Source organism: Euprymna scolopes, chromosome 38 (genome assembly GCF_053919585.1).
Source record: "Euprymna scolopes isolate OS-2025 chromosome 38, ASM5391958v1, whole genome shotgun sequence".
Taxonomy (NCBI): domain Eukaryota; kingdom Metazoa; phylum Mollusca; class Cephalopoda; order Sepiida; family Sepiolidae; genus Euprymna; species Euprymna scolopes.
This window is the reverse complement of record NC_136519.1, coordinates 25,760,451-25,784,610: the sequence shown is the minus strand read 5'-3', so window position 1 is coordinate 25,784,610 and position 24,160 is coordinate 25,760,451. Positions and strand designations below refer to the sequence as shown.

Genomic DNA, 24,160 nt, shown 5'->3' with positions numbered 1-24,160 from the left:
CAGCATTTCACATAATCTGTTGCTCTAACGTTTTACTATTTTCTGTTTAAAAAAATAAATAATTTAGTGCCAAAACGATGTCTTCTTGTAATTCCCACATTTAACAACCAGTTATATTCCCTGACGATATTACAGATTTGGCGACGAGGATGAGATGAACTTGGATTTAAAAAAAATCAATAAACAAGACCCGGTTGGACGAATCACATAGGGCCCTAGAAAAAAAATCCAACGGACTTGTCTCTTCGAAAAAATAGTTTCCCTTTTGTGCACAGCAAAAACAAAAAACAAAAAAAAACTGCATTATTTTTCGTCGTGGATCCAAATTTACTGGAAATGATACTTAGAAATCAGCAAGAACAATTTCTTGAGGCACAAAAATTAATAGAAACATTAACGTTTCAATTTCAGACACAATTGGCTTCGTCAACTGTAACTCCTTTGATAATATTATAAATTCTATCACCGATTTTTAATTCAATCTGAAATTAAAACAGACATTTTTCGTTTGGTTTAACCGATGGAAAAATACGTTTAAAAATGATTTTAAAGAAAAAACGATGACTGGGAAAGACGGTTATTGCTTAGAAAACTGGGTTCTATTGAACATGAACGTTATGTGAACTTCATTCTACCAAAGAAACCAGAGAATTTCACATCTGACGAAACAGTAGACCAGTAAACGGACATTTTTGGTGAGCCATCATCATTGTCTAATATTCGATACAATTATTTGAAGTTGACGAAAAGCGTTAATGACTATTTTATCAAATATGCTGTAGTGGTTATTGTTCGGTGTGAAATCCCCCACAGAATACCAGTTTAAATGCCTTATTTTTATCGCAGGGCTACAATCTCCAGCAGACGCTGACGTTCGCACACATTTACTTTCTACGTTAAATAAAGACAAAGAAATGGCAGTGCAAATTCTGAACACAGAATGTCAACGCTTGATAAATCTTAAACGGGACACTGCTATGGTGCAACAACAACATTCTGCTATTCCATCTATTTCCAGTTTAAAATCTGTACAAAAATCCCGACTGGAAAGAATAAAAAGCCGCCAACACCCTGTTGGTCATGTGGTGACATGCATTATGCACGTTTTTGTCCTTTTAAAAGACACATGCGTCAATTTTGTTCACGTCGTGGTCACAGGAACGGATTTTGTGAAAAAAATAACTTAAAAACTACCAGGCAAAACTCATAAAAAATGACAACGCGTTTCCAAAAATCTACCACAAATTCAATTTTTGCTACGTTTAATGTAAATTTTGAAGCTCGTAGGAAATAAATAATTGTTGAAATAAACAACAACCAATAAAATTTCAATTCGATACTGCTTCCGACATAACTCTGATTTCACAGTCAACATGGGAGTTATTAGGAAAACCAACGCTTAAAAATACTAAGCATGTTGCTTGAAGTGCATCTGGAAACAAAATACAAATAACTGGTGAGTTAACATGCAATGTCTCACAGAAAAATTTTTTTCGGGGGTATGCTATGTTTCTGGTTTATAAATCCTGAATCTTCTTGGTTTGGATTTCATTGAGGAACTTGATCTTTTCAATGTTTCACTTAATGCAATTTTCAATTCTTTCAATGTTAATGCTGCAGCAGATTTTGAAACATATTTTAAGAACATTCTTAAAACAAAGTTCAACAACGTATTTCAAGAAGGCCTTGGATGCTATACAAAAGTCAAAGCAACTTTAAACTAAAGTCTAATGCAAAGCTAGTTTTTAGACCAAAGCGTCCTGTAACATACGCAGCTTTAGCTACTGTGGAAAAAGAATTAGACCGCCTTCGACAAGCTGGAGTAATCCAACCTACAAATTACTCATCCTAGGCAGCACCTATTGTTATTGTGAAATAGACTAATGGCAAGGTACGTCTGTGTGCGGATTTTTCCACAGGATTAAACAATGCGCTGGAGACACACCAGTATCCACTACCTGTAGCAGATGATTTTTTCTTTAAACTAAACATCATTAGGCATTACTGTTGTAACGGATGCTTCAGACTATGGAGTTGGAGCAGTAATATCGCATATTTTTCCTGATAGAAGTGAAAAAGCCATTGCACATGCATCAAAATCATTGACACCCACTGAACGAAAATATAGTCAAATTGAGAAAGAGGCTCTAGCGATTATCTATGCTGTAAAACAATTTCACAAAATGCTATACGGCCATCATTTTAATCTGATCACAGACCACAACCTCTAACAAGTATTTTTGGTTCAAAAAAGGGAATTCCTGTTTATACAGCAAACGCTTACAAAGATGGGAAACTATGCTGTTGGATTATGATTTCTCCATAAAATACGAAACAGGCAGCAAAATTGGCCAAGCAGATGCGTTATCCAGACTTATCTCTTCTCATCAAAAAGCTGTAGAAGACAGTGTCATCGTTGCTATATCTGTAGAACCTGAAGTTGTCTCTGGACTTGTTTCCACAGTGCGGGCACTACTGTTCACATCGGAGATGATCCAGGAGGCTACAGCCGCAGACCCAATACTACAAAAAGTTCTGCACTTTCACTCTATCAGATGGCCTAATAAGTGCACTGATCAGCAACTTCAACCATTTTTTCAGCGAAGATCTTATTTGTCTGAGACTAATGGAATTCTTTTTTTTTTTTTGCTAAACGTGTTGTTGTTCCATCTAATCTTTAAAATAGAGTCCTCAGAAAATTTCATCAGGGACATCAAGGAATTAATCGGATGAAAGCCTTGACCCGTGGTTATGTATATTGGCCAAGTGTGGACAAATAATTAGAGGAACTTGTCAGGAATTGCTCCAAATGTCAACTAGTTGCCCCTCCCCGAAAAACATTACATTCATGGCCAACTCCAGAAATTTCTTGGTCACGACTGCACATTGATTTTGCAGGAACAATAGAGGGACAACATTATCTCGTGCTTGTTGATTCTTACAGCAAATGGCCAGAAGTCTTTCAGATGAGCAACATCTAATCAAAAGAAACTATAAGAAAACTACAGGAAATCTTCAGCAGGTTGGGAGTGCCCGAAATATTAGTTTCATATAACGGTACTGCTTTTACTTCAGCAGAATTCGCGGACTTCTGTAAACAGAAACTATAAGAAAACTACAGGAAATCTTCAGCAGGTTGGGAGTGCCCGAAATATTAGTTTCATATAACGGTACTGCTTTTACTTCAGCAGAATTCGCGGACTTCTGTAAACAGAAAAGAATTCAGCATCTTAGATCTCCACCTTTCCATCCTCAATCAAATAGACAAGCAGAACGGTTTGTGGACAGTTTCAAGGGAGCACTCTTGAAATTAAAAGGGGAAGGACCTACTAAAAAGATTATGCAAATATTTTTAAGTAGATACAGAGCTACCCCAAATCCAAATTGGCCAAATTAAAAGTCTCCTGCTGAAGCACTTATGAATAGGAAACTACGTTTGCCGATTGATGCTATTCACCCATCAACAACTAAATTTTACAGAAGAAACAAAATGATGGAAAACCAGTTTAATTGCCATCATTCAGCAAAACCCCGTAAATTCCTTCCAGGACAACCTTTATTGGCTGAGGACTACCGTAATTGTAGAGAAAAATGCACACAAGGTCGCATAATACACCGTTCTGGCAATGTCGTCTATGACGTAGATGTATAATCATCTATTTGGGTTAGACATGCAAATCAGCTTCGTGAGTTATCTCTTCCAGAGCGACGTCCAAATGATGCAGCCATCCCTTTACATATGTTACTGGACACATTTGATTTACCCCAAAGTGTTCCAGTTATAAATAATAAACAAAGCAAGTCTCAGATCAAAGTCCAAACAAGAAGAACCCAGCGAATTTGTAAACCAACGCCAACCTTACAAATAGATCCACAAAAAAACCTCTTACAAGGATTACATTTCAAAGGGGAGGTGTTATAAAGGGAAATAACCGAAAAGCAAAGAGGTCTCTCCCCTGGATCGAAAAGGAGAAGACTTTTCAAGATGGCTGACACAGCATTTCACATAATCTGTTGCTCTAATGTTTTACTATTTTTCTGTTTAAAAAAGAAATAATTTGGTGCCAAAACGATGTCTTTTTGTAATTCTCACATTTAACAATCAGTTATATTCCGTGACGATATAACTCTCTCTCTCTCTCTCTCTCTCTCTCTCTCTCTCTCTCTCTCTCTCTCTCTCTCTCTCTCTATCTCTCTCTATCTCTCTCTTTCTCTCAAACAATAAAAAATGTAAAAAACGAATAAGTACTGTAGATATTATTACAAAATATAGAACTGCAGTGATGCATCAATTTTTGTCCCAAATATTTTAAATTAGAAAGCTTATAGCGTCCACAGTCCGAGAGATTTGTGTTTTACAACAGAATAACTTAAAATCCATTATTTCTTAACAACTTTTGCATTTACGAGACAGATGATCCCTAAATTTTATAGAATTAAAAACAAATATAGCGGTGAGAACATGCTAATCGAATGTTGCCTGGAGTGTCCATAAATGTGTATTTTGGAATGAAATTTGCTGGAAAGCGTGACACAAAAGAACACACACCCTATCGTATTTATATATAGATAACATTCTGCAGCCAGACTAGTTTAACGGACCATCAACTCTGCCTCTGTATCACGCACTCAATTTGTTTGATTATTTAAAAGGACGGCTCCACAAGTATTTGTTGACAGTGGACGATCACAGATGGAAAGAAACTCTTCTCATGGAAATTCAGATTTGTTTTATTATACCATCACAGGTTGGTTAGTTGGTTGCTTTATATTATGGCAACCCTTTTCGGTTATTTAATGCCGGCACCAGTTACCTTAGGGTTAGGGGTGGGGGTTAGGGTTAGGGTTAGGGTATGCTTCAAGTTCTTGTAGTTCTATCTTCAAATACTTTTTTGTTCGTTTGTTTAGCGGCATATCGACCTTCGGAATTAATTCATAGTAGAATGATTGTTTTGTTTGCTGTATTTTTGTTTGTGATTTTATGTTTGTACTAGCTGGGGTGCCCGGCGTTGCCCGGGTGTAAAAGAAAAAAAATTGGTAGGGAGGTAGGCTCGAACCCAAAGCCTTGACGCGAATAGCCTGACAACTTACTACGACGCTATGCGGGCAGAGAAGTAAGGAAGGGTGAAATTCAATGTTTTAAAACGCAGATGGTTAAACGAACGTCACTGTGTGGTTTTCTAGGTCAAAACATCACGCCATAGATAAAATGAAATCACAGCACAGCTTGAATTTTGTAACATAAGAGTTTGAGATATTATAAAAAGTTGTAAGAAAAAATGACCCCCCGAGTCCCCCTCCCCGAAAAAAACCTTTGGCGGACATACAAAAAAATGCACACGCACACACGCGCGCGCATTTTGGCTTTTATATTATAGATAATGTTGATGTTTTGTTTGCTATATGCATTTAGATAAAAAATTTGATTATTTAAGAGGACAACTCAACAAGTATTTGTTGACAGTGGATTCATTAATCCTCATTCAATCCCGGGCAACGTCGGGTCTCTCTGCTAGTGTAATATAGATTTTGCTTAAATCTAACTTTAGCTATGAGTTCGCGGATAAATTCAAGTAACATGTAATAGCCGTGGTGTCATATGTAAACACTGGTCTATATCTATTTAAGAAAAAAAATGAAGTTTTTTAAGAATCTCTGATGGTCTAGACACACCTAAGGTGTATACTTAGTTGGCTGGGAGAGGTTGGAGCTATTTACTTCTCTCACACTACAAGAACCATAGCACCAACGTCAGAAAGTGGGATTGAGAAGTTAGTGTCCCCTCTCTCCGGCAACATCATCGGCATTCCCCGGTAAGGGCGTCTCAGGCGATTAGCAATAATTTAATCCCTTCCCAAAGAGAGAAGACAACACCTGGGAGATTGGATCTCCTAGAACTGCACAGAACCAGCATTATGCCGCAATCAATAGGGATCATATCATTACAGGAATGGTCTAATTTCTGGGTTTTTTGTTTGTTTTTTGGGTTTTTTTTTTTTTGTTTTTGCGGAGGTGTCGAGGATAAAAGTCCCGTGTTGATGGATTATTTATTGAGATAAAATGGGATGGTCTGGCAAAACGGTTAATCTAGCAAAGGTGTCAGAAGTCGGTGTTGATCTTGTAGTATCGTGGATTTTGTTGCCTTGTACATCTTTATTTGATTGAAATTTGTGATCTTTCTGCAGGTACTTATACTGGACCGACTGGGGAAATACGCCACGCATTGGACGCCTCGGAATGGATGGTTCCAACTACACTCTCATTATTACAGAGAAATTGGGATGGCCGAATGGACTGACCATTGAATATGAAACAAACAGATTGTGGTGGGCGGATGCTCATCTGGACTACATAGAGTAAGTTACTCTTCATCCCATCCCATCTTTTCTCTCTCTCTCTCTCTCTCTCTCTCTCTCTCTCTCTCTCTCTCTCTCTCTCTCTCCCTTCTCCCCTTTCTCTCTCCTTCTCTCTCTCTCTCTATATATATATATATATTTTTTTTAAGAAAAGAATATAAAACCACATTTCTTCTTTTAACAACCATAATTCTAATAATAACCAAGGAACTTCTCTAACCACTTTAATTAAAAAACAATACCCCCTTTTCAATCAAATGGACTATCATAAAAAAAGTTAAGTCTTATACTCCAGGCTCTAAGTCATGTCGCCTCTGCACAACCGAAGCTATAACTATAATTACTTCCCCTCAAAGTAACAATATAATAAATTCTAAAAATGAACTGATCTCTTTCTGTAAACATAAGTCCAAATTTAATTATGGCAATTTTGAAATTACATAGTTATTACTTTTACCCTTTATATAGATGTAAAAAAATTTCTTTAACTTTATTGTTTTTCTACATACTTCTTAATACTTTATAATTTAATAATCCTTTATTTTAATTCTTTATCTCTTCTTTGCATGGCCGGCTATTTATCTGCATTTTCTGCTTTATTTTTAACATTTCCTATCTATCTAATATATCAATCTACCCACTCTTTCATATCTTGTATGTATATTTACTTATATTTTACTATGTGCATTTACGTTTTTTTCTTGAATTTGCAGATATCGGCCATCCCCTCCTTTTAAATAATTTTTATTTCATTTTTATTTAGTTTTTTTATTTTTATTTTTATTTTATTTTATTTTATTAATTTTTTTTTATTTATTTATTAATTAATTTATTTATTTATTTATTTATTATCCATTTACTTTCGTCTAACAACTCTTGCTGACATTTTTAATTGATGACCTGTACATTTCAGTTATATATTATTTCGCCCTATATATTTTTTTCGCGCCTTTAACATTTCCTGTCTGGGTCATTTTGACTTTTGTTTCCCTTTATTTTATATATTATATTTAACTTTATCATTTTTTATTTTTTATTTGATTTTATTTTTTTTCCTCCTCTCTCTCTTCCCTGATCTGTCTTATTTATATTTTTGTCTCAGAAGTAGAGTGGAAAGCATATCTTATTTTTCATTTATTAATATTTTTGGAATCTTTTCTTTATTCCTTGTACACATTTTTGTGAATTATTCCATGGATTTCTGCCTTTGGATTATTATGGACCATCTTCTTCCAAATATGGGATTTCCTGGGATTTTACTTGTACAAATGGAAATTCTTTTAACTTTCTTGAAGATTTACATTTGGATTTTACCATCATTGGATTTTTTATTTTCCACCAGACTATCCATTCATGTGCAATCACCTTTTTCTTCACTATATTCACTCTGCTTCCTTTTTTTTGTTTTCAAGTAAGATCTCTGACTTACTTGTTGTTTCATCAAATATTTCTGCATGCAAAATCCGATCCCGCATTTTGCTAATTCCTACCCTCTGATGAGAAGGAAAGTATTTCTTCGAAACTCCGCGGATTAAGGAATATCCATTTATCTAGTGTTTCCTTTTCAGATTAAATATGTTTTTAACTCATTTCAAAGTGTTTTTTAACATATTTTATTAACTATTTGCTCATATTATAAGCTCTATTTTCTATTTGGTTTTATCGAGCTTTTACATCTGGCTGAGATAATTTTATAAATATTAATTCTTTAATATTTATAACATACTTTAATTTTACTATCTTGGATCATTTTGGTAAATTTAATTGTAACTTTTATTTTATATATATATATATATATATATATACCTACATACATATATATATATTTGACAGGCTTTTCCTTTCTTGTTAATTATTACAATATTTGTTTTTCTTGCTTGGATGGGGTTATCAGTTTGTATGTCCATGTCCCATAGGACTTTGTGATTCTCGTTTTCAAGTACTGTTCCCGGCTTATGTTTGTACCTCTTGTCTGTGCGTTCGAGATGCAATTGTTTGCATAATTCCCAGTGTACTGCCTTTCCCACTTGATCGTGTCTGTTCTTGTATCCCTTTTAAGCCAGTTTGCTTCATTTACTTACTATATGATTTATCGTTTCATCTCTTTGTCAACAGAGTCTGCATTTACTGTTTTCTTGTGTTTTATCGATCTTTGCTTTGATGTGGTTGGTTCTTAGCGAGTTATCTTGTGCTGGCGTTATTAGGGATTCAGTTTCTCGGCTTATATGTCCTTTTCGCATCCATGTCCAGGTGCTTTCGTTATTCCCATCTTTTGTCATCCTTATGAGTCTTCCGTGTAGTTGTTTTTCTTCTCATTTTCTCATTTTATCCTTTATCTACTCTTTTCCTATTTCTTTTTCTTTATACTTTCTTTTTTATTTCCTTTCTTTTTTCTCTCTTTCTATTTTGGGATACACTTTTTATTTTCCCCTTTTATTCTTCGTCTTCTTTCTTTTTCATATATATAAAATGTCGTTATCATTTTTTTTATTTTGAATACTACGTGATGTGACCTCCTGATGAATTCTGTGCTTGAAACTCCTGTAAAATTTTCATTGCTAACTGAACTTTAGTATAAGCCATATCGCCTGAAGAGGTTTCTACTTACTTGGCTGACCGAAACATGCTCATGAATGTGTAGCGACATATTAATACTTATGTAAAAGAAAAAAGTATATATATATAAATACACACACACACGCACGCGCGCATATATATATATATATATAATGAAATTCACAGTGTCAGTCCATTTTTTTATTCAAATAAGAGAAGTTTTTATAATTTACTAATATATTAACTAATAGGACCTGTGGAAATTCCACAGATTCATATGTAATATATTGATGTTGGCATTTTGTAGATATTCAGCATAAATTGACGCTCTGATATAATTGTAGCTATTTTGTTAACACTGCAAAAGTATTTATCCAAACTAGCAGGGACGCCCGGCGTAGCCAGGTCGTAAAATACGTTTAAACATGATATTTTAATTCTTGTAGATTTCGTATATATTATTATAGAGTTAATGTTCTATCGATTTTTATATATTACTAGCAAAAGTACCTGTCGTTGACTGGGTTCAAAAACAGCCTACAGAAAATGGACTCTGATTTATGAAAGTATGATAGATTATGAAAAGGAAGGGTTGTAAAGAGATAGCTTCGAATTTGGGGGTATCAAAACCAAAGCAAAATATGATGAAAGTAAAAATAAAATAGATAACCCCCATAATTTATTATACCATACCTGTTCACACTGAAACACTTTTCACAGTATTCTGTGGATCTATATTAAAAAACCTTGTTAAACTTTGTGACATATTTTCATTCTATGGAGGTCAGGCGCGAACGAACACCCCATAATTTTATTATACCATATTTCTTCAAACTGAAACATAATTATCAAAGTATGTTTACGCAGATAGATATAAAAAGTCTTTATTAAAGTTTGTGCCTATTTCCATTCTATGGAGGCCAGGCGCGAACGCAGACCCCACAATTTCATTATACCATACCATGCCAGATCAAACATACCCATTCCTGTGTCTCGATACATCTTCTATCATTATATGTGATCAGTTTTCTATAAGAGTCAACCATATAGGAGCCTATTCCTGACCAGGCACACACACAGACGTTCAACTTTATATTATAGATAAAGTTGCGATTTCAAAAATAAAAAAAATATATCTATATTATTTGAGTTCATCGGCTTGAATCGAAACCGAATCCCAAACTTATGGGTATCATTCAAACACTACCGTGTTTGAATATATGATTAAAGTGGCAGTTTTAATCATTTCGAACTGCTTTAAAGCTTCACCACTCACTCATTTTTCGATCAAATTTCAAACAATTATTACAGTTTATAGATCACCTTTTCAGCTATATTGTGAAAAAAATTTGTCGATTTTCTTTCAGTAAAACAAAAGTTATGATGAATTTAATGGTGTTCAAAATCGTAAAAAAACGTAAGGAGATGAGCGACGTTTTTTATGACTGGCTTCCATAGCAACCACGATGCTTCAGCGACTAGTGTTGCTATTAACTCACTGCTGTCGTGAAAAGAGAAATAACAAGTGACATGAAAGAATGAAAGGGAGATAATTGGGTGATTTTATTGAAAGCAGACGAGTGCCGTACATTGTTATTACATATGTGTATGTTACGTTTATGGGGGCAAAAAGTAAGACTGAAATTAAACAAAAAACAAGTGAATTTATTGGAAGCCTAGAAAAATCATGGATTGCAATAGAAAAATGCAAGCATGAAAAGTAATATGGTTAAGCTTAAACATGGAAAAGTAAAGGACTAATTGTTAAAACTGGAAAAGAAAAGGACAAGATATTCTAGTAAAAAATATAATAAATTTATAACTTAAAATATTGTAACATTAAGATTTTTTAATACAATTTATAACATTATATAATCAATTCTTAATGCTGCAATATTGTAAGTAATAAATTTATTATACTTTATCTTGTCCTTTTCTTTTCCAGTTGAATAACCAGTCTTTTACTTTTCCATGTTTAAGCTTAACCATATTATTTTCATGCTCGCATTTTTCTATGTAATATATATATATATATATATATATATATATATATATATATATATATATATATATACATTTTTCTATGTAATATATATATACATTTTTCTATGTAATATATATATATATATATATATATATATATATATATATAACTTTAGTTCCGTCAGCTATAACCGAAACCAAAACTTATGAAGAATTCTTGGTAAAATTATTTATTAAAAAAAAATAGATAACTTAAGTTCCATCAGCTATAACCGAAACTAAAACCAAAACTTATGAAGAATTTTTGGTAAAATTATTTATTACAAGAAATGGAAGTACATAACAATTAAACCACCCGGGTGTAAGCGTGACACAGAAAATAACACACACGCTATATTCATATATAGATACCCGTCATTTGACTGGACGAATTCTGTTTGCTATTCAGGAAACCGAAAATATTCCATCATGGCATATGAAATCGAAAGAGCAAAAGCGTTCTTGGTATGAGATGCTCGAAGCGTCCTATCTTGCCTTGATAGAGCCCAAAACCGACTTCGTAGCCGAGTAGGCGATACGTTTTCTCTTCTCTGCAACCTCTTTCCCATAGAAGAGATGTTGCTAGCCTTTCTCTGCTCTATCGTTATTTTCATGGCGAAGTGCTTGTCTGAGCTCCAATCTAGTGTCTCCCCTCGCCAAACATTCACGAGAAACACTCGTTTGACTGAAAACACTATCAATAATTTCCCCCACTCTTTATCTGTGCCTAAACCTAAAGGTGGATTCCATAAACAAAGCTTCTTTCTTAGAACTGATCGCCTGTGGAACTCTGTTTGTTTGCCTGTTTTCCGGCTGACTACAATATAGTCGTCTTCAAGTCCAATGTAAACAAGTTCTTGATGAGCCGTTGTCATTAAGTAATCCAATTTACCAAATTTCCACTACTAACGATTACTATGATATTATTCCAATTATTACCATACACTCATTAACTCATATCCTCGAGTGACCTCTGGGCCTTGATGAGAGCTGACCCCTTTGTAAAAAAAGGGGGGCATGTAGATGGTGTCACTAATAAAATAAATTTGTATTATTTGGATTCTTCGAACTACTGTTCTCATCTTCAGTGTTATTTTCCCAACGTTTCAGTCGATCTAAACTCCAAGCTTCTTCAGGTGTATTTTGTCAAACTCGAGAATTTTTCTGTCGAACTCGGGAATCTGTACTGAATTTCGAAGAGAACTCTTTATTTAATCCATGGAGGTAGCATACTTTCCTTCCATCGGTCATGACTGGGTAGAAGCCCTTGGTAATTTGCAATTGTATTTTTAGTGTCATCTGCACTGAGGATTGAACCTTCAACCTCCAAAAGAGTGTAGCTTTGCAACTGAATGAATTTTACAATTGTAAAAATATATTGCATTTAGAATTGATTCTGCACTTACCTATTCTCCAGAATCAGACATCATCGTGTACTGTTATATTTCTCCCTGATGACCGAATCGTCAAATGTGTTTAAGTCTATTATTTAATATTAAAAAATCTTTGTCCTTTTTTTTTGACTAATACACTCGTTGGCGATAATAGAAAACACATGCGACTGGTTATAAAAATATTTTGTTTATTTTTGTAAATATAAGCTTTCTGTTTTCAGTGACAAATTGACAAATCTAATGGCGTGCGTGATGGGGTTGGTGGTGGTGGTGGTGGTGGTAGTAGAAAAGAATGTGTTTTTAGCACCCTCTCATGTCGCTCACTCTCTCTCACTCTCTCTCTCTCTCTTTCTTTATTACTCTTTCTCTCTCTCTCTCTCTCTCTCTCTCTCTCTCTCTCTCTCTCTCTTTCTCTCTCTCTCTCGACATCTGTATTTCTTTTTATTTGGCCCAGATGACGACAACATTCCGATCTGTATTGTTTCCAAAAATGTTGTAACTCGCTAACCAGAAATTTTGCAACCTAGAATTTTACTTCACTTTGACGTCATCTCCCGGGCCTTGCATCTAGACTTTGCGTAAACTTGTGACCGACTTTTTTGTTTGACGTCTGAGATCTGGATTATGCGACAGTACTGCCTGTTTACAAACATAAAAGGACTGCTCCAGATTTGATTTTAATAAAGACGTGATATCGGAAACTGAGTCGTATTTTTTTAGGCCAAAGACACGCCGTTCTATATTATAAGCGCACTGAATTGCATGGTGCACAACTCTAGATTTTTTTTCTTTAATAATGCTGTTATCTTAGTAGGTGTATGCGGGTTTTATTTTTAACGTTGCCATTACAAATAAACAAAATAAATAAATAAAAAGCCGGGTCGGCATTTTTTACTTTTTTTTTAACGAAAGCATTTAGTACCGTCTCTCGCTGCCACATATCCATTTTAGTCTAACACGCGTTTCTCTTTCTTCCGTACGCATGCTGGTCACAACCAGCCCATTCTCATCTTTGCTTTTCACGTCCGTCTCCTTCAACACATACTTTGTTCTCTCCCGAGCACGTAGTGCATTTTTCTCTGCTTTTTTTTTCTTTCTCTTCTTGCGCACATTTCCTAATTTTCATATATTCGTTTTTCGGCTATTGCTGCTGCTAATCTCCTCGCAAGCCAGCCATCCTTCGCTGCTGCTGATATTTTCCCACGCGCTCATATGCACAATGTTATATATTGAGTGATGTATTAAGTATCAAGCTTAATTTAATAATGTTGACTAGCAGGGCCTGTGGAAATTCCACAGGGGACACATTCATATGTAATATATTGATGTTGGCATTCTGTAGATCTTCAGTGTAAATGGAGACACCCCGATATTATCGTAGCTTTTTTATTAAAACTGCAAAAGTATTTATCTAAGTTAGCACGAACGCCCGGCAAAGCCCGGTCGTAAAGTACGCTTAAATATGATATTTTAATTCTTGCAGATTTCATATATATTATTATAGAGTTAATGTTCTATCGATTTTATTTTTTTATTATAAAGTTGCGATTTCAAAAATAAAAATATATATATCCATATGACTTGGGTGCAATAGCTTGGATCGAAACTGAAATAAAAACTTATGAAGAAAAAAAAAATATATATATATATATATATATATATATATATATATATATATATATATATATATATATATAATTTGAGTTCCTTCAGCTATAATCGAAACTGAAACCAAAACTTATGAAGAATTCTTGATGAAATTATTTATATTAAAAAAAAGATTACTGGAGTGCTATCAGTTATAATCGAAACCGAAACCAAAACTTATGAAAAATTCTTGATAAAATTATTTATGACAAGAAATGGAAGTACATAACAATTACACGACCTGGTTATAAGTGTGACACAGAAAATAACACATACGCTATCGTATTAATATATAGATATATTTCTACACAGATATAAAAAAAGTAAAACGACACCTCACAAAAATAATTGATACGTGTTTAAAGATTCTGCTTCCTTCATTTGAAGTCGTACATAGCAATTATCGATATGTTATACTAACTTACATTTTTATTTATTCCTGTTTAATATTCTCAGAGTTTTAGAGGAGCTATGTTACAGATGAATAAGGTGGAGTTAATCAGTTGCTTCAAATTTCGGAAATCCTTTTTCCATTGTTAAGGGCAGTTGCTTTTGTCTATGCGGTTACAGTTGGTGTTTTCTATTCCAACCTAGTTGCATCAAAGTACAATTTTCTGATGTTGGCGTTATCTATCTATACTCCTATAAATTTGTTATTTGTATGTGTGTGTGGGGGGGGTGAAATTTATATTAAAAACCTTTTTCCTATTTATTTAAAAAGAAAATACAACTTTGTTATATATGGGTCGTGGAAGTGTATTAATATGCAAAAGATCTAGCTAATTTGCATATTCTTTTAAAACATAAATTTTTATTAATTCCCTATTCGTTTTTTTTTGTTTGTTTCTTGTGGAAAGATCATCTTTAGTTATATATTGTTAGTGTAATTATATTCATGCAGATATTCTATATGATTTATACTTGCGTAATATTTGCGTAAAAGCTTATAGTAAACAAAAATCTCTTTCTATATATAGTACTTCATGTGTATATATATTTGTTTAAAAACCTTACCTACGAAACTCCTTTGTCAGTTTTTTGTATACAAACACGAAACTTAATATATAGGGTATTCAAACCCATGCAAAACTTTATATCTCGGTTTTAGCCGGGGAAAATCGGTGCAAAAGTGTGAAAATTAAAAAAATAGAATTTGCCAGCTGATGATCGAACGACGACATTACGAATATCCATGCGTAACGTAATAGCTATAGGTTCATGTTTTAATTTTAGCCTTGCAGCAAACATGACTTCATAGCTGAGGCATTAACGTCAAAGGAAAAAGTAAATCGTGAGTTAAATATTTTGGTTTCAATTCTCGGTGATTGGCGCATGAGTCATTTTTTTTTTTACTTTTTAAATCATTACTATATTATTGGATCTAATATAATATAATAATATATACGAAATCTGCATTAATCAAAATATCATATTTAAGCATATGTTATGACCGGGCGACCTGCTAGTCCTATATATATATATATATATATATATATATATATATATATATATATATATATATATATATATATATATATATATATAGTCCTGATAGAATGTAAGACACCCTATTAAATAATTCAGTTAATGTTTGTTTCTTTCGATGACCAGTAATCGGGGCCGTACAAAGCAGCAGTAATCATTTCAAATATCAATATTTTACACTAATTATCATTTTTTTATCTCTATAATTTTATCAATTTTTATTGTATATTTTTCATTAATGTCCTTTTTTCGTATTTTATTTCAATAAATTGTTTTACAATAGAAATACTGAAGAACAAAAACGTGGGGAAACTGATTTGCCTATCACCGCTTCCGATAGCGCTATACCAGAAGTTAGGAAGTACGTTAGTTGACTATAACCGGCTCTTGGTAATCTTTATTGATGTTATGCTGTTGTTTAATGTTATGTCGATAACGATTGTAACGAAAACGTTGTTCGTGCAATGATTTTATTTATCTTTTAGGTATGCCAATGCGGACGGTACAAATCGACACACGGTAATCCAGGGGAATCTCCCACATATCTTTGCGATTACTATATTTGAAGACTGGATTTACTGGACAGATTTGAGAAAGAAAACTATTGAGAAAGCCAACAAATACACGGGAGCGAATCGTGTGATACTGAAAAACACAACCCATAGCCCGCGGGACATCCATGTTATGCATCCGCTCAGGCAAAGACAGCGTAAGCATTTAAAAAAAAAAACGGACGTTCTTTATTACTTATTTAATACTAGCAGAGCTACTCGGCGTTGCCCAGTTCATAAAAAAAACGAACAGAATAGATGTTTCTGAATTTTTTAGATGAGGATTCGTTATTCGTATTATTTTGATTCATAGGACTACTGTTCTCATCTTGAGTGTGATTTTCACAACGTTTCGGTCAATATAACCTCCGACCTTCTTCAGCCACCAGGGGCCGTGACACAGTGGTTAGAGTACTTGGAAAAATCAATTGTAAACAGTGATATTCTCCTGAAGGTTGAAGGTTCAATCCTCAGTGTAGGCGACCAAAATCTACGTTTGGGAATTACTTAGACCTCTATCCAGTCATGGCTGACGGAACAAGAGCACGCTACCCCCGTGAAGTAAATAAAGGGTTCCACTCAAAATTCCGTCCAAATTCTCGAGTTCGACAGAAACATTCCCAAGTTCGACAAGATACACCTGAAGAAAGTTGGACATTATATCGACAGAAACGTTGTGAAAAATCACATTCAAGATGAGAAAGGTAGTCCGATGAATTCAAATAATAAGAATAGAAGAGGTTATTTATTAAAATCGCGGATACCTTGATACTTCTTGGGTGGATTACTATCAGTATTTTGTTTCATTTTCGAATTTTAAGCGATTATCGAGACTCCTCTGATGATCGTCACATGTCAACCATTTTGTTCTCGCTCTGACTTAGCAACTCGGAACTACTTGGGTCTCAAACTAAAATAAACATTTTAAAATGAAATGAAATACGAATATTATACGTTTAAAAACCAAATAACAATGCAAAGATTTTGCGAAATCTAATATATAAAACTTAAGATGTATGTCTGTCTGTCTGTTTGTTTGTCTTATACTCAGTCATGGATATGAAAGCGACTAAATAAAAGTTAACTAATTTGCATATTCTTTGAAAAAAGAATTTTCATAAACTAGCGGAGGTATGGGCGTGGACGCTCGACTTTGCCCGGTTGTCAAATACGTTTAAATATAATATTTTAATTTCTCCACATTTCGTATATATTATTATAGAGTTGTAATTTCAAAAGTAAAATAAAAAGTATCTGGGTGCACTCAGCTAGAATCGAAACCGAAAGCAAAACTGTAGCATTCAAAGCTGGTGCCGTTATTACTGTACCAATATGACACACATATAACCTGATTAAAACTGAAAAATAAACTAAAGATGAATGCACAAAATGTATAACGATTTTTTTCAATTTTGACGCCTTAAAAACTATTTTAACTGATTAAAGATCTATAAAAAAAAAATGGTCCATAAAAATCCAATCATTTTAGATCCATAGCGCCGCTCTGCGACTTTTAGTTTCGGAAGAGATAGAGTTTGAAAATATAGAGACAGACAGACAGACAGATCAAGCGACAGACAGACAGCCAGACATAGTGAGTTTTATAAATTAGATTAATTAATCAGTTTTTATGTTTTTTTATTCTATGATTGGTTTCATTTAACCATTTCTCTCAGTTCTATTTATGCATAGTTTTTACATTGTGCATAATTGTGTAGCATTTAGGATGAAAAAGTTCTAGCACACGGACACACACACAAATACACACATGTACACACACGTGCATGGAACATGAGCTGAAACAGATGCATTGAGAGCATTGTCAAGGTTGCTGCAAAGAAAGTGGGCAGTATTTATTTGCTTCACCACTGAGAAAATTAGGCACAAGGCCGTTTTTTAATATGGAGAGAGAGGGAGAGGGGGAGGGGAAGGGAAAAGGGGACCAGCTCCCGAGAGGTGGGAAATATGAGCTGGATAGTGAGAACAACTTTATATATAGGGTTGCCTCTACATGGACGAGAAGCCCATTGCCACAAGGACAATGGTCTTTGATTGCAGCATCTGCTAGATAGATACTACACTTTGATCTTGGCCCGAAGGTCAATCCCTCTGGGAGGGAGGTGGACTATATTTATTTGCTTCCCCACTGAGCAAATTAGGCACAAGGCCGTTTTTTAATGTGGAGAGATTGGGGAAAAGGGGGACCAGCTCCCCGGGGTGTAGGAGAACTAGATAGTGACAATTGGTATGAAGAGTTTCCCCTACAATTGACCAATAACTAATTGCACAAGAGCAACAGTCCCACATTTGGGGCCACCCCCACACACGGTCTCAGCTTGCAGCATCTGCCGGAACAGACACTACACCTTGATCTTGGCCCGAAGGCCAATCCCTGTGGGAGGGAGGTGGGCTCTCTCTACCATGTTAGAAAGCTACTTACGCCTGAAAGTATCTTGTACCTCTATAAGGCCACCATTCACTCATGAATGGAGTACTGTTGTCACATTTAGGCTGATGGATTTGTTACTAGTCTCTTGTTCCTGGACAGGGTTCAAAAGAGAGTCGCCAACCTGATAGGTCCTAAACTATCATCTAAGCTTCAACCTCTGCTCCATCGACGAAATGTTGCATGACTCTGCCTGTTCTACAGGTGTTTTAATGGTGGATTGTCTGATGAAATACAGGCCCTTGTACCCCTTCGATGAAAATACCCCCGACGAATCTGACAGGCAGCAAAATCCCACCCCTACACAGTAGAGATTGATAAATGTAAGAAAGTCTTCTACTCTAATAGTTTCTTTCTCAGAACTGCTAGACTTTGGAACTCCCTTCTGGGTTCCTGCTTTCCCAACTGTGCTGACATGCAGAAGTTCAAGTGTAATGTGAACAGACATCTTGCTGCTCAACTCCCTACATAGTATCCCTGCAACTTATGTACCCGATAGTAGCCCCCTACATTAAAGTAGCACTGTGCCTTGTTTGGGGTGAAAATGAAATAAAAGAAAATTTTTAAAAACAATATTATATATAGTCGAACTTACCATTAAATAGCAGTCCTGGATATGACCTTAAACTATATCCAGTGGTGAAGCCCCAGCTTGCGGGCTTTGGGGAGTGTGGAGCCACCCTTTAATTGCCATTGCTCCCAGGTCCACTCTGACCCGGAGTGGTAGTACCTGTTAGGGTCCCAACTATGGGTTAAATAGAAACCGACTTGAAAAATATATATATATATTCTATTAAAAACTTTTTCTTCAAAATAACTGGATTCGGCATTAAATAACCTGAAAAGGGTTGATATGCCATAAAACAAAAACAACCAACCAATCAACCATTAAATAGCATTTACGAAAAACACTCGTCTAGCCAAAACCACTATCAATAATTTCCCCACGCTCTTTATCTGTGCCTAAACTTAAAAGTAGATTCCATGAACAAAGCTTCTTAGAACTGCACCCCTGTGGAACTCTGTTCCAATTGCCTGCTTTCCAGCTGACTAAAATCCGATTGTCTTCAAGTCCAACATAAACAAGTTCCTGACGAACCGTCACCCTAAGTAATCCAATTTACAAAAATCCCATTACTTATTTTTACTACGCTATAATCCCATTGACTAACGTGTACCTATTAATCCTTATCCTCAAGTGGCCTTCGGACCTTGATAAGTGGTGATTCTTGTGTAAAGAAAAAAATACTTCGGACTACGGTTCTCATCTTTAGTGTTAATTCCAACCTCGGTCACTGTGTTCTCTGACCTTCTTTCTGTTAAAGCAGGAAATTTGCATGGTTGGTTGGTTGTTTTTGTTTTACGGCATATCAACTCTTTTCAGGTTATTTAATGCCGAATTAAGTGATTTTGAAGAACATTTTTTTATAGAATATATATATCGGTTTCTATTTAACCCATAGTTGGGACCCTAACAGGTACTACCAGTCCGGGTCAGAGTGGACCTGGGAGCAATGGCAATAACAGGGTGGCTTCACACTCCCCAAATCCTGTAAGCTGGGGCTTCACCACTGGATATAGTTTAAGGTCATATCCAGGATCAAATTTGTATGGAATTTCGAACAGAATTCTTTATTTAATCGATGGCAAATAATTCGCAAGTGCATTAAGGATTGAACTCTATCTCTACTATTATATAGAAAAAAGAACTGTGTGTTTGTGTACAAGTTCGTTTCCTATGGACTCTGAAGCTGCTGGGCCGATTTTTATGAAATTTCACACAAATGTACTGCATGCATCTGGCAGTGTTCTTAGATAGGTTTTGTATCGGGATATGTTTGATAAGTATCTGTAATCGATAATCAAAAAAAAAATTGAAAGAAAGAAGGAACAGGCGATTTGACCAATATTAACACCTTACAAAGCCTAACATCACAAGTGCAGTTGAGAATCTTATCACCACACAAGCAGAAAGACCCTGTATATAAAATCAACAGTAGGTTCTTTGATATGATAGGGGTGCGTTCGAAATGAGCACAATTGAAGCATCATACTTGACTTTTGCATTTTAAACAATAATTCAAGCTAATATATGTAAAAATAATTTTATAAAATCAACAGTAGGTTCTCTACAGTGCAATGTAGGCTACAATGTATTGTGGACTAAATTACTGCGGGGAGGTATATGAAGCTTCTTCCCGGTGCACCTCGGGAGGAGGGGTCAACCAGAATTGGTAATTAATCGATTTAATTGAAAAATAGGTGATTTCATCGATTTCAATGACAATAAAAAATATGGGAGTGTGAAACATTCATTGATCATCATTTAATCCTGAGCAACGTCGGGTGTCCCTGCTAGTGTAGTAAAAGTAGTGGTTTATAGTGATACGTAATAAAATTGTACATCTAAAGAGAAGATTAGGTTTAATGCTCCCAAAATCCATACTAGAATCCCTGACATAACGGATAACATACAATTGTGACACTCTCCTGGTGGTTAAAGGTTCAATCTTCGGTGCAGACGACACTAAGAATACAATTGCGAATTGCTTAGGAATTCTACCCAATCATGGCTAATGGAACGAAAATAAACTACCCCCATGGATTAAATAAAACGTTTTGTGCGATATTCTATGCAGATGCCCGATTTTGGCAGAAAATTCCCAGAGCTTGAGAAAAAACATCTAAAGAAGGTTGGAGGTTACATCGGCCGAATCGTTGGGAAAATAACACTCAAGATGAGAATGGTAGTCCGAATAGTCAAAATAATCCGAATTAGCAATCCTCATCTCAAAAATTCAGAAACATGTAAATTATTTAAAAATTTATATAATCCAATTATTTAAAAACTGTATTTGTTTACTATGAAAAATATTTATAAAATAGCAATTCGTATTATTTGCATTCATCGGACTACTGCTCTCATCTTGAGTGTGATATTATATGGTCGATGTAACCACCGACCTGCTGCAAGTGTACCTTTTCGAACTCGGAAATGTTTCTGTCAAACTTCGAAATTTAGACGGAATTTCGAATGTATTCCTTTATTTATTTCACGGAGGTAGCATGCTCTTCTTCCGTCAGCCACGACTGGATAGAGATCTTAAGTAATTCACAAATGTATTTTTCAGTCGGACGCACTGAGAATTAAACCTTCAACCTTCAGAAGAATATCACTTTTTACAATTGATTTTTCCAAGTACTCTAACCACTGTGCTACGGGTCCTTACGGACACCTGAAGAAGGTCGAAGGTTACATCGACTGAAACTTTGTGAAAACGACACTTAGGATGAGAAGAGTAGTCCAATGAATCTAAATAATACGAATAAGCAATCCTCATCTAAAAATTTCAGAAATGTTATGAAATAGCAAATATGAATGTCTTTAGGATATCTTTGCATTTTCTCTGCATCTTTTTATTTTTTCTGCAGATCCCAATCCGTGTGGCACTAACAATGGCGGTTGCAGTCACTTGTGTCTTTTGACACCAAATAATAACTACCGGTGCTTGTGTCCCAACGATTTTATCTTGACTTCGGACAATCGGACTTGTCTCGCTAACTGCTCAGATTCTCAATTCCGTTGTGGCATAACAGACGACCGATGCATCCCAATCTCCTGGAAATGTGACGGACAGAAAGACTGCATGGATGGATCAGATGAACCAGAGGACTGCCGTAAGTAAAATTAAATTCTTCATCTTTTTCCTCTCTCGTCCTGGAAATTGCAGGACGAAGTGTTACGTATGTGTGGAGAGAGGGATGATGATAAGGTGTATATAATCTTGTGTATATATATTCTTGTGTATGTGATGTTTATATAATTTGACATGATCGTGACCGTCTTTCTTCTGTGTGTGCACATGTGTGTAACAGTCATGTGTGTGTGTGCGCGTGCGTGCGTATGTGTGTGCGTCATATAGAAGTAGATCTCAAGACACGTACTCTTTTCTCGTTCTTAGTCAGTGCCCCTTGCGACGATTCATACCTGCTCACCAAAAATACGACTTGATTTTATTGTTTCGAGAAGTATTTGTTTGGATTCCATCACTGACAGGCCAGCCTCACATCGCTGAACCGATAAAGATATTTTCTCTTCTTCTTTTCGTTTTCTCATTTTGCATCAAGATTCTCTTGTTAACTCTAGACCGTAGATTGCCGAACTAGAGACTCGAACTGAACTGTCTAGCAAACGCATGTGCGTCCCCTATTTATTTTAAGGTGTGTATGTGCGGAGGGGGGGGCTGTAATCCCCGTTAATCGGCTTGCATTTAAAATACACTCACTGACCTGCCTCGTGACCCCTTGCTACATGCAGATGTACGTGTCGTCAATAAAAATAAATGGGTTTGATCTATATCACTGATAACCCCTTAAACCTCATCACACTCAGAGCCATCCCGCACTAATCACGCTATTCATGTCATGGACTCCATAACAGAAGCATTATACGTTTGGTTCGATGATCCAATGACTATGACACATGGACGTAGGATGACATTCAAAAAAGTAAAGCCTCCTATTCTTTAACTCAAAAAAGTTGAAGAGCTACAAAGACAGGAATGATACCATTAAAACGAGCCCAAAGAGATCGAGACTTGACTTCAGAAGGAGTGCTACGACTTTGTATCCCTTTTTCACTACCCCCTCCTCCTCCGACCTGAACCCGTTGAGCTACTTTGGTCATATGTCAAGAACATTACCAACATGACCTCCCACAACACCAAAGCCAGCTTGATTGCCGCCATCCACCAAGTATTCGTGGAGCACCCACCAGCCCTTGCGGAAATGGTATGTTTCCAGTTTAGGACCCGTATCGAGGCGGTGTTTGAAGTTGAAGGCGGCTACATTGAATAGATGTCAACTTTACTAGATAATCAAGTTACGTGAATTGTTTTTTTTTTCAATAAAAGTTTTGAAATAAATGTGTAATGTTGTTTTCTTTAAGGAAACATTTAATCGTTCTATCGTTTAGTAAATGGAAAAACAACTACAACAAATAAAGAGTGTAGGTATACGTCAGTCCGACTGCCACGAGTACAAAACTCGAGCATCGCCGCAGAGAGACAAAACAAATTACCCCCACACCACCCGGTCTTTATAGTGAATGGAAGAGTTCATTATTATCTCTAAGGGTAGGCGCCAACACATTAACAATCCATGTTCGTATATCGATTGTATTTGGACAATTAACGTAGTCTTTTGACTTAATCTTTTTGTTAGTGTCTACATCTGTGCTTTTCACATCCTTTATACTTTACCAGCCTGAGTGCCCGGCGTTTCCCGGGTGTTTGGAGGTGTGTGTTGAAAACAAAAAATATGGTAGTAGGCAAGTAGGCTCGAACCCATGACGCGAAGGCAAAAAAAGAAAGTGAAAGAGAATCTGACGTCTTACCGCTACTCCATGAGACGACCGGGAAGTCTAAAGCATTCAAATTTAAGGTAGTCAATCAAAAACGAAAGATGACTTGCAGAAATGGTGTTGCTTTTAAACCTCCCATTTCATGTGGAGGGGGGGACCAGCTCCACCAAAAAGGGGGGTACTCTGGCAGTATCCAAATAAATAGTAATTGTCTCAGTATGAACGGTTTCCCCTACATTGTCCAAAGACGAAATACAGAACAGATACTACCCCGGCCATAGGCCAGGTGGTTGCATTCGAATAGTTTCGCTTTATTTATACGAAAAAGACAAACAAACACT

At 35.5% G+C, this 24,160-nt stretch overlaps 1 protein-coding gene across 2 annotated transcripts in view; it reads left to right on the top strand.

The window, feature by feature from the left end:
• Positions 1–24,160, top strand: part of LOC145263100 (low-density lipoprotein receptor-related protein 2-like) — a 599,989-nt gene that overhangs the window by 407,068 nt on the left and 168,761 nt on the right. For both annotated transcript variants that reach the window (XM_080120027.1, XM_080120026.1), the window contains exons 61-63: positions 6,186–6,356; positions 15,946–16,169; positions 21,890–22,135. In XM_080120027.1, coding sequence (XP_079976153.1) covers positions 6,186–6,356; positions 15,946–16,169; positions 21,890–22,135 — 641 coding nt within the window. The remainder of the gene's footprint in view (positions 1–6,185; positions 6,357–15,945; positions 16,170–21,889; positions 22,136–24,160) is intronic.